At 43.6% G+C, this 14,319-nt stretch overlaps 1 protein-coding gene across 1 annotated transcript in view; it reads right to left on the bottom strand.

The window, feature by feature from the left end:
- MCTP2 (multiple C2 and transmembrane domain containing 2) overlaps positions 1 to 14,319 on the bottom strand; it is a 195,509-nt gene that overhangs the window by 140,942 nt on the left and 40,248 nt on the right. Inside the window, 2 exon segments of the mRNA XM_032469472.1 lie at positions 204 to 266; positions 10,031 to 10,565. Of these exon segments, the coding sequence (XP_032325363.1) occupies positions 204 to 266; positions 10,031 to 10,498 (531 nt within the window). The 5' untranslated portion in view covers positions 10,499 to 10,565.

Raw genomic sequence — 14,319 nt, 5'->3', positions numbered from 1 at the left:
GTACTTTTAGAAGAATCTATTCCACTCTGACTAATCAATGGACACTGAATTAATCTTTTCCAGCTACAATTTGCAAAGTCTGTCTTTGCAGGTGGATACAATTCGGCACCCTTTAGAAAGAAAGCAGGCAAAGAGACACAGATTCAAACATTTGCTAAGAAATATTTACAGTTTAGTGTTTGTTTTTCAGGAATGTCACTCACAGATTGCTCTTCAAACTGTTCGGATGTCAGAGAAGCATTCAGATCACCACTTCCACAGAGCATCTGTAAATAAGAAAAAATAATAATAATAATAATAATAATTGCTGTAAAGAAAGCAAAAGAATATCGACCTGCAAAGATAGCCCTTATCGGGTCTCCTCCCCCTTTGAATCTGCCATTTGCATGCTCAGTTTCACACAAGCCGATTGCCTTCCGGTGTGTGTGGCAAGTCTTGGCAGAAGGTTGACTCACTGGAGTCCATTTGGCTGCAGCCTCTACCATCTTAGTCACAGATCAGAGTGTGGATAAGGCGTGCCTGATCCTGCTGGGCCACTGAGGCATCTCTAGTTCATCCAAGTCATTAGCATGCCAGCAGCTTTGTCCCAGCAGAGGACATGGGAGTAGCAGGGCCATCCTGCCAGGTCCCTCCGTCGGGGGCCTGCCTGGACCCCAGCCATCAGATAGAAAAGGGCAGATCAGGTATCAGAGACCCGAGCTTATCAGTCAAGTAGGAAATGTTTCAAATGTGATAAGAAAGACCTTCCTCCAACCACAACCTCATGAGTCTAGCAACTGTACAAGAACCAACCAAAAAGGAGAAATGCAAACGTTCAGCAAATGATCTCAGATGGGCGTTGTCTACAGCTCCTACTTTAAACATGCCTCGGGCACCCAGGAAATGAGTCCATGGGGCAATGAAGGGGGCAGGGTTTGGGACACAGACATCTGCATCGTATCAGGTTTTATATGCACGAATGCGAGGTCCAGAGGAGCTCTGGGATTTTCTGAAGATTCCGTGGTGAGGATGGCTGCCAGTATGGAAGGGCACAGAGGACGGGAAACCAGCAAATGGTCTCCCAGCATCTGGGGTGTGTTTCTGTTTGTTGGACACATTAGCCGGGGCTGATTTCCTGTGGGAAAACATGAGATTTCTTCCTCCAAACAAGGCTGAGTAACTCTGAAGCTATGGGTAAATGCAGACACAGGTGGCAGGCCTGCAGAGGCTGTTTAACTGACCCTGAAGTTGTGGCGGAGGGGGGCGAAGGTGGGGACGAGAAGCACTGTGGCCATTGGTCCCTCCCACCCACAGCAACAATCAGGGAGGTCGTGGCAAACTCAGAGACTCCACCTGGATGGAAGGCACGCTGCCTTCCAAGACACTGACTCACTCTCTCAAGTGGAGCTCAGGCAGCAAGAGAACCTGGGTCTCCAGAGATGGAGAACATTTCTTTAGGCCCCAAGAGGGCTGAGGAAGGGCTTCCGACAAGTAGGAGCTCTCAGGTCCACCCCTTCTGCACACAGCGACATCAAGAAACGCTGCTTGGAGGCAATGAGCCCTGATCACAAGTCAGTGTGGGGACCTGCACGCCACCACCAGGGAGAATAGAAACCCTGAATATAGTTCTTTGCATCCATACATCTCCCATCACATCTGCCTCTTTCTCCCAGTTCCAGGTCCAATGTCTCTGGATTGTGAATACATTCCATTCAATTCAGGTTAATTCACGCAGGACCAAGGGTCCTTTGTCTAAGGACCCCAGCACTTCAGTCACCGGAGCCCCCTGGCTCTGGAAGAACCATCACTGCTCAGCTGGGCAAAGAGCCCTCACTCTCAACATGAGCTCGACCTGATAAGCCAACAAGGAAGGAGGCAGCCGGGACTCTGCTGGTCCCCTCCCTGTCTGGTTCCTGGCTGGTACCTCCTAACTTTGTTATGTGTAAAAAGACACCCAGGAGAGTGGACAGGACCCCCTGAAGTCCACATTATGCTGATGCTCAAACATTACGCGGCTCTCGCAATTTCCAGCAATTCCTCCCAATGCCTTTTACACTATTACATGCTACACGACTGTTTTCTGGAAGCTTAGCAATTCTTCTTCTGCCTGATTTATAAAACCAAGAACAGCCCCACCAGGCTCTCAGGTGCAGAACCAACGAGTACCATCTGCTGTCTGATCTTCTATAACCTGAACACCCCCGTTAGTGTCTCCAGTTTTATTAAATGAATCAGTGCTTCATGGAACCAACTGCACAAAACTCAGTGCTGGGGTCAGAATTTATGAAGTGTTGGTTATTAGCTGAGGAACATAATGATCCAGTATCCTCGACTGTCAAACACAAGAGTGAACGTGCTTACGGAGCCACACCCCTCAGACCAGCAGACCATATACACTCTCCGAAATTAGCCTCCCTGCTCTCAATGAGAACACTGATCAAGTGACAAGATGACGCCACACCACCACCACCATCATTTACACGCTGTCAGAAATGGACACGGGGATTTTATTCAAATACAGCAGTTAAGTCTTCCACTCACCGCGACGTGGAAATTAAATGTGAAGAATGACATTAATTCAACATTATCGCTGGTTTTACTCACAGAAAAGTCACAGAACTTAAAGTAATGGCTCCCACAGCCACCGTAACTGTCACACACTGTATGTGCACACGAAGGAAGGGAAGCGATCACAGTAAAGAAGAGCAGAAAGGCAACGGAAGCACAGGAGGACAGGGTTACAGCCGCAGGGGACGCATCGCTTGGAATCTTCCCCTGCACTCTGCATAGGGCCCACAGGATGGTTCACCGAGGGCCAGCTGCACTATTTACACCTTCTTTGTAAACCAAGTAAACCACAGCAAAGAGGTTTTCATTTTAAAATGCACAATTAATATTCTTCTCATCGGGGATCCCTGGTATCCGTTATCATTAGAGTATTTTGTTGTTGTTCTCGACAAGGAGAATCCAGCACTCTCATTTTCCTTTCTCAATTTTATTTTTCAAAAGTTAACACACAGTAAAACTGGCTTTTTCACACGTGCACAAAATACTTTGATATTTTAACCTCTGCAGATATTTGAGTAACCCCCACCACCATCAGGACACAGAACACTGCTATCAACCCCTAAAAGGCCCTGCGTGTCATCCCACTGTGGTCAAACGGGTCCCCCATCCCTAACTCAGGGCTGCCACTGATCTGTTCCCCTCCTACAATTTCATTTTTTTCCCAGAATGTAGTATAAATGGAATCAGACAGCATACAGACTTCTGACACTGTCTGACATCATTCGCTCAGCACATTGCCTCTGAAATCAATTCAGGTTAACATCTGGATAAACAGTTCTTTCCTTAATTGCTGAATAGTATTGCACCATTGAGTGCAACATAGTCTGTTTATCCATTAAGCACTGGTCTTAAGCATTTTAAACAAATGTTTCCAAGGACACACTCACGAAAAGATAAATAATTTTGAATATCATCAATGTTGCAAAATCAACGTCTTAACATGACATAACTCTCTAGTCATGTACAAACATTCAGAAACTCAGCGTTAACATCTTGGCATGAGGCTGTCTTCTCTCACACAACTCTCACTGTTATCTTTCAGATAACTCGAGTTTGTGTGTTGTGTGTGCATGTGCATGCACACAAAAGTGGTGAGTTTTTTTTTTAATGAGAGCAAATTTGCATTGATATTTCCATTGTATCTTGCTAAGGTGAAATTTATGGAAAGGTAATACATACTTTGAATTCTCTTTAGATGAGGCTCCCCAATCTGCAAGGTTACAAATTTAGTAAAACGGGGAGATTATTCTGAACGGATGGGTCGATTACTTTTCAAAAAGGAAAATCTCCTCTTCTCACCACCAAAGGTCTTAAGAGCAGGACACTGATATGAAAAAACAACATTTTCTTTCGTGTACACTAAATGTGACCTTGTACAAATAACACCTCCCACGTGGCTGTCTGAAGGATCTTACCATGAAGAACACACAGGAAGTCAAATAATAAATGATGTAAACAATCACTGGCTATTTAAACTTTTAGTGGAAGAAGTCATAAACCCACATCCAGGGAAGCTGAGTACAAAGCTGGCTGAGAAGATCGTTTAGATGGTCTTCGGAAAATATTCAAGTGTTTTAAGTTTACCAAATGATATACACAATGTATCTTTACTTAATTACTTAACCCACATCTGCTATTAAGCATACAAACACTCAGGATGGGAGCAGCCATGGACACAGATACCGACGGGGCAAAGAAAGCAGCAGAAGGAGCCAAGGGGATCAGATGGCAAGACAGACTGTGAAGCAATGCCTGGATGGAGTGACAAAACCAAAACAACCCACGAGGCAATTAGCGGTCAAAATCAGAATGCCAGTTCAGAACAACTGGGTCTACCAAACGGCTGAGTCTGCTCGTGTGCAACTCTTACACAATTTTTTAGGTTACTGAGCAAGGTACATACACGTTTATTTTTCCTCCACCCCCAAGATCGTTCTCTTACAGCGACTACTCTAGAATACCACCTAATGCACAAAATACTAAGTCAGGTGTGTGTGTGTGTGTGTGTGCACAACACATTCACTATACAGACCAGCAGACTAAACCTCTACCACTTATTTTTACAGAGAAAGTTTTAAACTTTGAAACACAGCCCCGCCGATTCATTTCTATATTGCCTATGTCTGTATTTATATATTTTCTAAGGCTAATTTCATGCTACACCACCAGGGCTGAACTAGTTGCAACAGAGAGCATCTTGTGGCTCAAACAGCTGGACTTATCGATTACCTGGCCTGTTACAGAAAACGTGTGCCAACCCTGGTGTGATAAACTTTTCTTACCATGCTCAATAAGATTTGCCCACTGACCTTCCATAATTTCTTTTCATGACTGTTAGCAGGAGATAGTTTAAAAGAATTATGGTGGCCCCTTTCGCTTTGCCCAGCTTAGCACTTTATAATTCCCAACTACGCACTCCTACTAACTTCTTATAAGTCCATGGGCTGTTATTCGTAATTTACAATTTACCCGTTTACAGATAGAGAGCCAGAGCGTAAAAGACTGAACAGCTGTCAAAGAGAAGCGCTTCCCCCGGCACCGCGGGCGTCCACTCTTGACTGCGCCACAACTGTGCCCAGAACCAGGAGTACCCGAACCCAGGACACCTTGCCTCACACCGACAGGCAGCTCTGCACGGTGGGAGACAACACTCTGGAGGCACAAAATCCTGGACCTGAATCCCTACTTCTGCTACTTCCTAGCTTCTGTGTCCTTGAAAAATTTACTTAAAGTCCAGTAACCTGCAAACATCCCTAACAGGGGCAAAAAGATATTCCCTTTTAGGTTGGTAGGGAAGGAAAAAAATCATTGATTTACAGGTAACTACTGAGTAGCTTCTCTGGGCCAGACACTGTACGAGATTCTTTGCTCAAGGAGGGAGCCCAAAAGATGTGGTCCAACAAGATAATGTTTATTTGTATCGCACTGAGCAGAGTTCTTACCAATCAGTAGGTCGGGGTCGCTATTCTATTATTTTCATCACTATGAGAACAGGAGATGCGTTTGGGAAGACTGGAAAAAACGACTCAAAGAAAATGGTCAGCAACTCAAGTCCCTTCCTTAATCCTGACCATCCTTTCCCCTCAGACACCGTTCCGGTGACAGATCCACAATCAAGGTACCTCTCGGGACACTGCCATCCGCCCCTCTCCGCACAGTTTATCAACCAGTGCCACACCCTGCAAGTTGCCCATCCGAGGCGAACCTGCTGACGGCTGTTCCCAGTGTCCACAGCAGGTTGAACAAGCGCCACGCACATGCTATGAATCCATCTATCCTGCCCTGGCTGTGAGCAACCCGGCCCCGAGCCCGCAGGGCTCCTCTGCATCTGCTCATCCAGGGCCCGGGGTGGTCGTTCCTGGCAGCAGAGTTCCCAGCAGGGTGGGAACGCCTGCGGGGTACGGCCTCAGAAGGGACTGCGACACCTCCCGCACCCTCACCAGTCACGTCACTTTCTCACTCTTCCTGAAACACGCCAGGCACACTCCCGCCCCCCCCCCCCGGAACCTGCGTTCCTGGCTGCCCTCTCCTCCAGAGATGCCGTTTCTACAGACACACACACAACCTGCTGCCTCACCCCTCATTAGGTCTTTATGTAAATGCTATCATCTCAGAAGAGACAGTTCCTGATCGCTGTGTTCACAACAGTAACACCTGCGCCACGGCGCTCCTCAGTGCCTTCTCTGCTTTTATTTTGCTCCATTAAATCTATCGCTTTCTGAATCTCCCTGGGGCCTCCCACCATTTAGAATAGGATCTCTTAAGGAAACAGATTTTTGTTTGTTTTGTTGACTGCTGGGTTCCTAGTGCCTTAGAGCAGGACCAGCACATGGTAGGTACTCAACGGATGGGGAAGGAGGGAGGAAAAAAGGAGAAAGGGGCCAATTCCCACGAAGGAACCCCAGGACACGGCTTACAGGCCCGTCTCGCTGACACGATTTATGCTGAGTAACGATTTTTTAGATAAGACAAAAATAGTGAAGACCAGGTAATTTAAGTGTGGAGAAAGCGGTGTACTTGTTTCATCTGCAAGTTGTAGCTTGTTTCCTCTCCTCTGTGGTCTGTCATTTTGTTTCTCTGTGGTCACTAGAGTTCCTGGAAATGCCCCAGAGGGTACTTCTCTAAACCACTCTCCTCATCCACATCAGCTTGCACCCAAGCCAGCTGTTCAAAACTCCAGCTGCTGGATAACACGTTAGGGAAGGATGCTCCCCACTGTGGGGTTACACGGCTGGGGGTGGGGAGGGTGGCAGTCCTTCCACTCAGGATTCTTAGCTATAAACCATGATGATAAGCCCATTAAAGCCACTATAACTATCCCTGCATTTAAAAGGGCACAGTGGACACAGAAAAACAGATGTCTTTCTCTGATGATTAACTTTTCTCTAGATCACCTGCTCTTGAGTTCTCCCAAATTGTAGATATGCGTTTCTAAACCCCTGTTGTACCCAGAGTTTTGTGCACAGACTTTGGATTCAAACAGTCCTGTATTTAGATCCTGGCTCCAACACTTGCTAGCTGGATTACATCAGGCAAGTCATAAAACTTCCTCGGCCTCGATTTCATGCTGAAAAGGTAACGACAAAATTAGTAACATCGGTAAACACAACCATACCCAGAGCTGTGCGTCTTTGCTGGGCACTTGTGAACGAAGAATGTTCTATTTTTCTAGCCTCGGGGACAGGAACTTTAACCACTGCGATTTACCCTCCACCTATCTGAGGCTTAACCTCACGACGCATCCTCTTCAAGCCTTTCCGACCACACACTTGGAGGGACCGCTCTCCGCATCTTCTGGTTCTCCAGCACCTACCACAGGCTGCCCCATAGTGTTTGTCATTTTTTCCAGTGCTGGGTCTAATCTCTATTCCATCATCAACTCTGGGGTGACTCTCTGTATTTTCTAAATACTTAACTGATTCTCTAAGGCAGGAGACATTACTTTGTAATATAACTACTGCGGGGAATGGTGGCAGGAGAAGGAAGTAAGAAAAGACAGCAAGGCGAGAAGAAAAGAAGAAAAAATAAGCTGCTCTCCCTCTGTGTCTCCTTAACTTTAGCTTCTTCCTATTTCATCTGACATTTGTGAACTCCTTCAGAACTCATGGACCACTCAGGGCCCTCATACCACCACCTTCTCCAACCAAATTGAATTTCTTATGGCCCCACTGCACTGAGCAGTGGCCCGTGGCTTGAAGGTCAACTTCAGACACAACACGCATCAATGCCCTTCACACGGGCAAGATCTGCGGAAAGGCAATGAGACTCCCCCAGTCACATCCACCCCCAAATTAATACAGCCTGGTGGAAAACTTAAGCAAGGGAGGGGCTGACCTCTGTACCGAGTGTCAAACTAGATCCTTGGTCAGTGGGAGCAGCCCACCCAACATAGGGGGGTGGAACAGTGTATTTGACCACAAGTGATCTTTGTGCTCTGAGGAGTGCAGCCCGGTCTCTCCACCCTCTGCAAACAGGTCACCAAGCAGACAGATGGCACTTAAGTGGCCATGGAAGGAAGAGTCCATCCCAGTCTCTGTCAGTTATTTTTAGGGCAGGAAAAGAACATAATCATTTGCTTCTCTTCGCTACTCTTAAAGGACTGTGTATTCCAGGCATTCATGCATTTAAACTGGAAAAGAGAAGGTAACCACTATCCCCTGTCCATCTGTAAACCATTCATCCGTCGTCACCGACCAGCGCTCAGCACAGCCCACCTCCGCCCACCCGCCGCAGACATACATCACGTCAGGAAACTCCGCGAGCCTCCGTGCCAGACAGAACAAAATGCTCACCACCGTGGCTGGCCCCATCCACACTTCAGGCCTGTGTTTGTCATATTTCCTCACCTGTCAATTCCTCCTTATCCTCTGTGCCAGATTCAACACTGCCTCACACATGACACGCCCCTTGGTCCCCAAGTATGATCTTCCCCACCCACTGAGTTGCCAGGAGAAAAGGCTTGGATGTTCTGCACAGACAGCCCGGATGTCTGTTTGCCTCTTACGCTACACTTAATGCTGGGCAAAGCTGTGTCCCAACAGACTGTAACTTGAAGGCAGGGTTACATTCTTATCCATCTCTTATTTCCAATCAGAACCTTTATGGTGCCTGAGTTAGAGCAGGCATGAAATGCTTATAGCCAGTGAAACAGTTTAGCAGCACTAACTTAAAAAAAAAAAAAAAAACTTATTCTAATTTCAGTTTATTAGCCAACCAAAACCAAGAAGCTCACTCCATTTTTTCTGGTCAGTTAATAAGTCACAAAAAGATAAAGATTAATGTTAGCATATAATTTAACATGTTATCTCCTTCACACGGAACTATGAATTAGGAACTGCGCTTAATAATTCACTTAATTTATATTTTGATTAGTGGAAATGCATTTTTCAAATTTACAAATAACTGTAAAAATCATAAAACTGTTACAAAAAGGGTTTCATAAATGTTAATGGTTATGAAACAGTTAAGTCATTTAATGGTTAATGGTGTCTTAACACAGTAATGCTTCCAAAAGAATATGTCCTTCAAATATCCAAGATTCCATTCCCCAGTGAAATCCAGATACACTGCATAATTAATAGCTTTGGTTCTAAAAGTGAAGCCAAAAATCCTAGTTGAATAACCAGTTTTCTAGGCAATCGTAACACTAACCTGGAATATAGAAAAATTAAGCCATTACCTCAACACTGAAACCTACTTCAGTATCATTAATGGAAGAATTTTTTTTTAAAATGATTGATCATCCAAATCAGTTTGGTAATCTGGTGACTGAATTTAAATTAAATTCACGCTAGAAATATAAGAATTCTTATATTTATATTTGGTTGTTTTATTTTACTGAAATACTGAAGCTTTGCAAAATCCCTGAATCGTTAAGAATTTGTTTCCTTTAGTGTTTGGCTTTCTTTTTTTTTTTTAATTTTCCGAGAACGCACGTGAAGCTGCCTGCAGGTCAGTGGCACACAGGGGCACAGGAGCAGTCACTCCTGCAGGCACACACTTGTGAAGCAGGAGGAAGTTCCAACTCTCCAGCAGCCAAAGGGAGACACACATGCACACATGCCTTAGGAATATGCACTTCTGTCTGTGAGAAGGATCAGGTGATGACAGAGAGACAGACAGAAATAGACAAACACTTCAGCAAAAAGTTAGAGGAAAAGTTATGCTCTTAATTTCTCTGCCAGGAGATGGAAAAAAAAAAAAACAACTCATCCAATAGGGCTTTTAATGTCTTAAAGTGTTCTAGGAAGGTTATTTGTAATACTTTTAAAATACATAGAGGTCAACCCCAAAACTAATGGGAACATTGTGTGTAATCAATATGACCTTAATTTAAATTCTTCTAAATGACATTCTCTCCATCCAAGCTAACCACAAAAGTGAATTCTGACCAAATATTCCAAGGGTATTGAATGCATCTAAAAAGAAGCAGCTGAAAAAAAAAAAAAAAAAGAAACAGGAAAGAGCTCAGCCCTGGTCTCACCTCCGGCTCTCCCGGTGTGTCCTCTCCCAGGGGAGTTTTCTGGAGCAGATCAAAGATGCCGTTGCTGGAGGCCCTCCTGTCCTCAGTGGCAGAGGCGTAGGTCTCCTCCGAGTCCATCTCCACCACGTGGAGGTGGCCGGCTTCTTCCTGGCCCCAGTCCAACTCATCCTCAGACTGTTTCAAGGAGCTACTGCTGCTTTTGGGCAGGATCCCTGCAGTGGACAGGCTGCTGGGCACCGAGGTGTAGGATGACTGGGGCCCGGAGTAAGGCAGCCCCTCAGGGGCCAAGGCCTCGGCCTCCAGGAGGTCGGGGACAGAGAGGCTGACACGGCGGTCCAGGTGATGCCTGGCCCTTAAGTCCAGTGGTTTGTTTGAGTTCTTTTTCACCTTCCTCTTGCTCAGGTTGATAAACAGAGGCTTGGTCCGCTGCTTCAATGAGCCCCAGACAGATGGTTTATCCAGATCCATGGCTGCCTGGAGAGCAAAGAAGTCACTCTGGGAAAGGGCGCGTCTCCACGGGAGACTTCAGTGATCCCTAGGAAACAGAGGACAAGGAGAAAGAACATGAAACTTCTCAGTGGAGTCAGGTCAGGGCACAGCAAAGTGGGAAGAAGGACTCACAAGTCCTCACAAGGGATCAAGATTGAAGCATTTGTTTGGGAGTGTCTACAAACATCAGGAAAAGCATTATTAAGGAAATGAATTACAAGTTTTTGTTTTTTGTTTTAACCAGAATAGTTACAGAAAAGCTAAAGCAATGAACGAAACTATGAGTTTCACACACACACACACACACACACACACACACACACACACAAAATGCTTCATAAGAAGAGTGCTTTTTGTGTCTGGCTTATTTCATTCAGCGTTAACATCCCTCTAGGTTCATCCATGTTGCTGCAAATGGCAGGATTTCCCTCTTTTCATGGCTAAATAATATCCCACTGTTCAAGCACAAATACTACATTTCCTTCAGCCATTCATCCCTCAGGGGACACTGAGGGTTTTTTCCTATTTTTTCTACTGTGAACAATGCTGCCGGGAACAAGGCAGGCAGGTATCTCTTGCAGATACTGATCTCATTTCCTTTGGATAAATACCCCAGAAACGGGATAGCCAGCTTAGTTCTGGTTTTTAATTTTTTAAGGAACCTCCATTCGTTTTCCATAATAACTATACCAATTTCCATAACAGCTATACCACCAACAGAGTGTGAGAGTTCCCTATTCTCCACACCCTTGCCAACACGAGTCTCTTTGTCCTTTTTTATTTTTATAGTCACCATGTATACTTGAACTTTGCTAAGAGAGTAGATCTCAGGTGTTCTCACCACATATACAAATAAAAGGGGTATATAACTATATGAGGTGATGGAGATATTAAGTAACTCGATTATGGTACTCCTTTCATGACATATATGCATATTAAACTGACCACATTACATACCTTAAATATATCCAACATTTGTCAGTTAGTATAAACTTTGGGAGAATAATAAAAAGTAAAGAGAAAAAAGGAAGACTTTTTTCTTATTTCCTCTCCAGAAAAAGCAGAGCAAAAGACACTTATTAGAAAAGCAATAGCATTTTCTAATGCAAGATGTTTAAGGGAGTGCCTTTCTCTGCCTCTAAACCCAGAGTCGGCAAACAGTTTCTGTACGAGGCCAGTTAGTAAATACTGTAGGCTTCGAGGGCCAGGTGGTGGTTTAAACTACTCAGCTTTGTTGTGACACCAAGGAACACAGACAAGACCTAAATGAAAGAGTGTGACTGTGTTCCAAACAAAAAACTTTATATATAAAAACGGGCAGCAAACTGTAGTTTGCCAATCCTGCTTGAAACTTAACCTTCCTTTCCAGAGTGAAACGTGCATTTCGAAGGACAAATACATGTTCATATCAACTAGGATCCCATCCAGTATCTTTAAAATTCACATCAAAACAAAAGTGACTAGAGAAAAAAGCATTTATCAAAGGGAGAGTTCTGTCCTTATTCCAATACACCAGATCAGAAGAATTGGCAAAAGGTGTACCGTGGGAATCTTAAGGAAAGCAACCTTCAGAGTTTCAGCTTAAGAATAAAAGATTGAGAGAAAATCTTTCCCACAAAGAGCTGGCTGTGAGAGACAGGAATGTTTCACAAATAAATAAGAATCATTACGGTAAATGCTATGCAGGAAAGGGGGTAATTTAAGACATAACAGGGTAGACTCATTAGGAATCAGATTGAAATCAAATTTGAAGAAACCACTCTTACTCTATGTGTCGAGTGCCTCACAGTAAATCTTCCCACTATGGAAAAGCACAGTGTGGTCAAGTCACTCTAAGCCGGCCTTGTCCTTACATTGCCACAAGTAATTGAGGGCAAAAAAGGCCAAGAGCCACAACAAAAAAAGCATCTTCTAAAATCAAAGACTCCATGCACTTGTACGCAGCCCAGGATATTCAGTCAATGGGAAGTCACTGCCTCCTGAAGGTCAGGACTCTGTGACTTTACAGTCCATGCCTGGTGACCACCAGCGTCCCAGGATGGACCTGGGATCTTCCATAGGCAAAGCAGAGATGAAGACCTTGGGTTCTAGAGACAGACCCCACAGGCTGGAATTCTGCTTCGTTATTCTACTTAGATGTACTCTCACGTTAAGCCTCAATTTCCTCACCTGTCCGATGGGGTTGGTATTACCTAGTTTACCAACAAAATGAGATAAAGCGTAAGTTAAAGTGTCTGAATGTCTGATGCAGAGAAAGTGGTCAGGAAAAGCTATTTTTTATAACTATTGATAATGCTATCAGAATCCCAAATTTTGCTATCTTACTCAGGTTACCTAACAGCCCTGTGTCTCCTTATTATTTCTATTTTACACATAAGTTTAACCGTAACTACCTCATAGGGGTCTTGTGAACATTGAATGAATTTGTCCAATAATAGGTGCTTAGAACAGAATAGGTGCTTATTTACACAGAATAAACTTTTAATACAGTATTAGCTGGTTTTAAAATTATTATTATTTCAATTATTTCATATTGGGTCATTCTGGCTTTAAAAATATAAAATATTTTACAATTCTTTGTTGCTTTAAAAAATGTAATTCTAAACATAAACTTGTATTTCATATTAGCAGGACGCAAATACATTATTCAATTATAACTTGTAAGTATGCTCAAAGGGATTATTTCTAAATTCATTTAGAAATATTTTAGTCAATGTGCATTTAATGGATTGTTATATAAATGTCTATTAGATCTAGTTAGTTGACAGGTTAGTTCTTTTACATTCTTGCTGATTTTCTGTCTACTACTTGTGTTACTTAGAGAGGAGTGTTGGGTTTTTTTCAACTGTAAGTATGAATTTATCTATTCCTCCTTTTAGTTACAGTCAGCTTTTGCTTCTGTGCTTTGAAGGGCTCTTGCTATTTGTACACATTTACAACCGTTTTGTCTTCTTGATATTTAAATCCAATCTGACAATCTCCATCTTTTATTTGGTTTGTTTAGACCATTTACACTTAAAGTAATAATGGATATGTTTGTATTTAGGTCTAGCATTTTATTGTTTCCTATTTGTTTCCTCTGCTATTTGTTCTTCTGTTTCTCCTGTCGTACATTGTTTAGGGTTATTTAAACATTTTTTAGTATTCCATTTTAATATATTAATTGTGATTTTTGACTATATCTTTTTCTGTATACTTTTAGTGGTTGACCTAGGGGTTACAGCATGCAGAGTTAACGTTCTATCCTCTACTTAGAATCAATAATCCAGCACTCCAAAAGAGAAACCGAACCACATGCATTTGTTTTCTATTGCTGCTCTCATAAAAAACCACAATCTTAGTGCCTTAATAAATTTATTATTTTTCAATTCTGGAGGTCAGGAGTCCAATACACATCTCAGGAGGCTAAAATCAAGGTATTCATGAGGCTGCATAATTTCCTGGAAGCTCTAGAGGAAAGTCTGTTTCTTGGTCAGTCCAGACCCAAAAGCTCCCATTTTCTTGCTGGCTGTCAGCTGAGGGCCTTTTGCAATTTCTAGAGGCCGCCCACACGCCCTGGCCCTCTTCTCCAGCTTTAAAGCTAGAGATAGTCAGAAAAGTCCTTCTCAACACGGCATCTCTGATCCACTCCTCCGCCTTCCTCTTCCACTTTCAAGGACTCATGTGATACGATTGGGTCCACCAGGACGATAAAGGATACTCTTTCCATCTCAAGGTTTATAGTCAAAGTCACATCTACAAGGGTCTTTTTTGCCATTTATTGTAACATATTCACAGGCCTTGGGGATTCAAATATGGAT

This window comes from Camelus ferus, chromosome 27 (assembly GCF_009834535.1).
Source record: "Camelus ferus isolate YT-003-E chromosome 27, BCGSAC_Cfer_1.0, whole genome shotgun sequence".
Classification (NCBI taxonomy): Eukaryota; Metazoa; Chordata; class Mammalia; order Artiodactyla; family Camelidae; genus Camelus; species Camelus ferus.
This window is presented reverse-complemented; position numbering and strand designations above follow the sequence as displayed.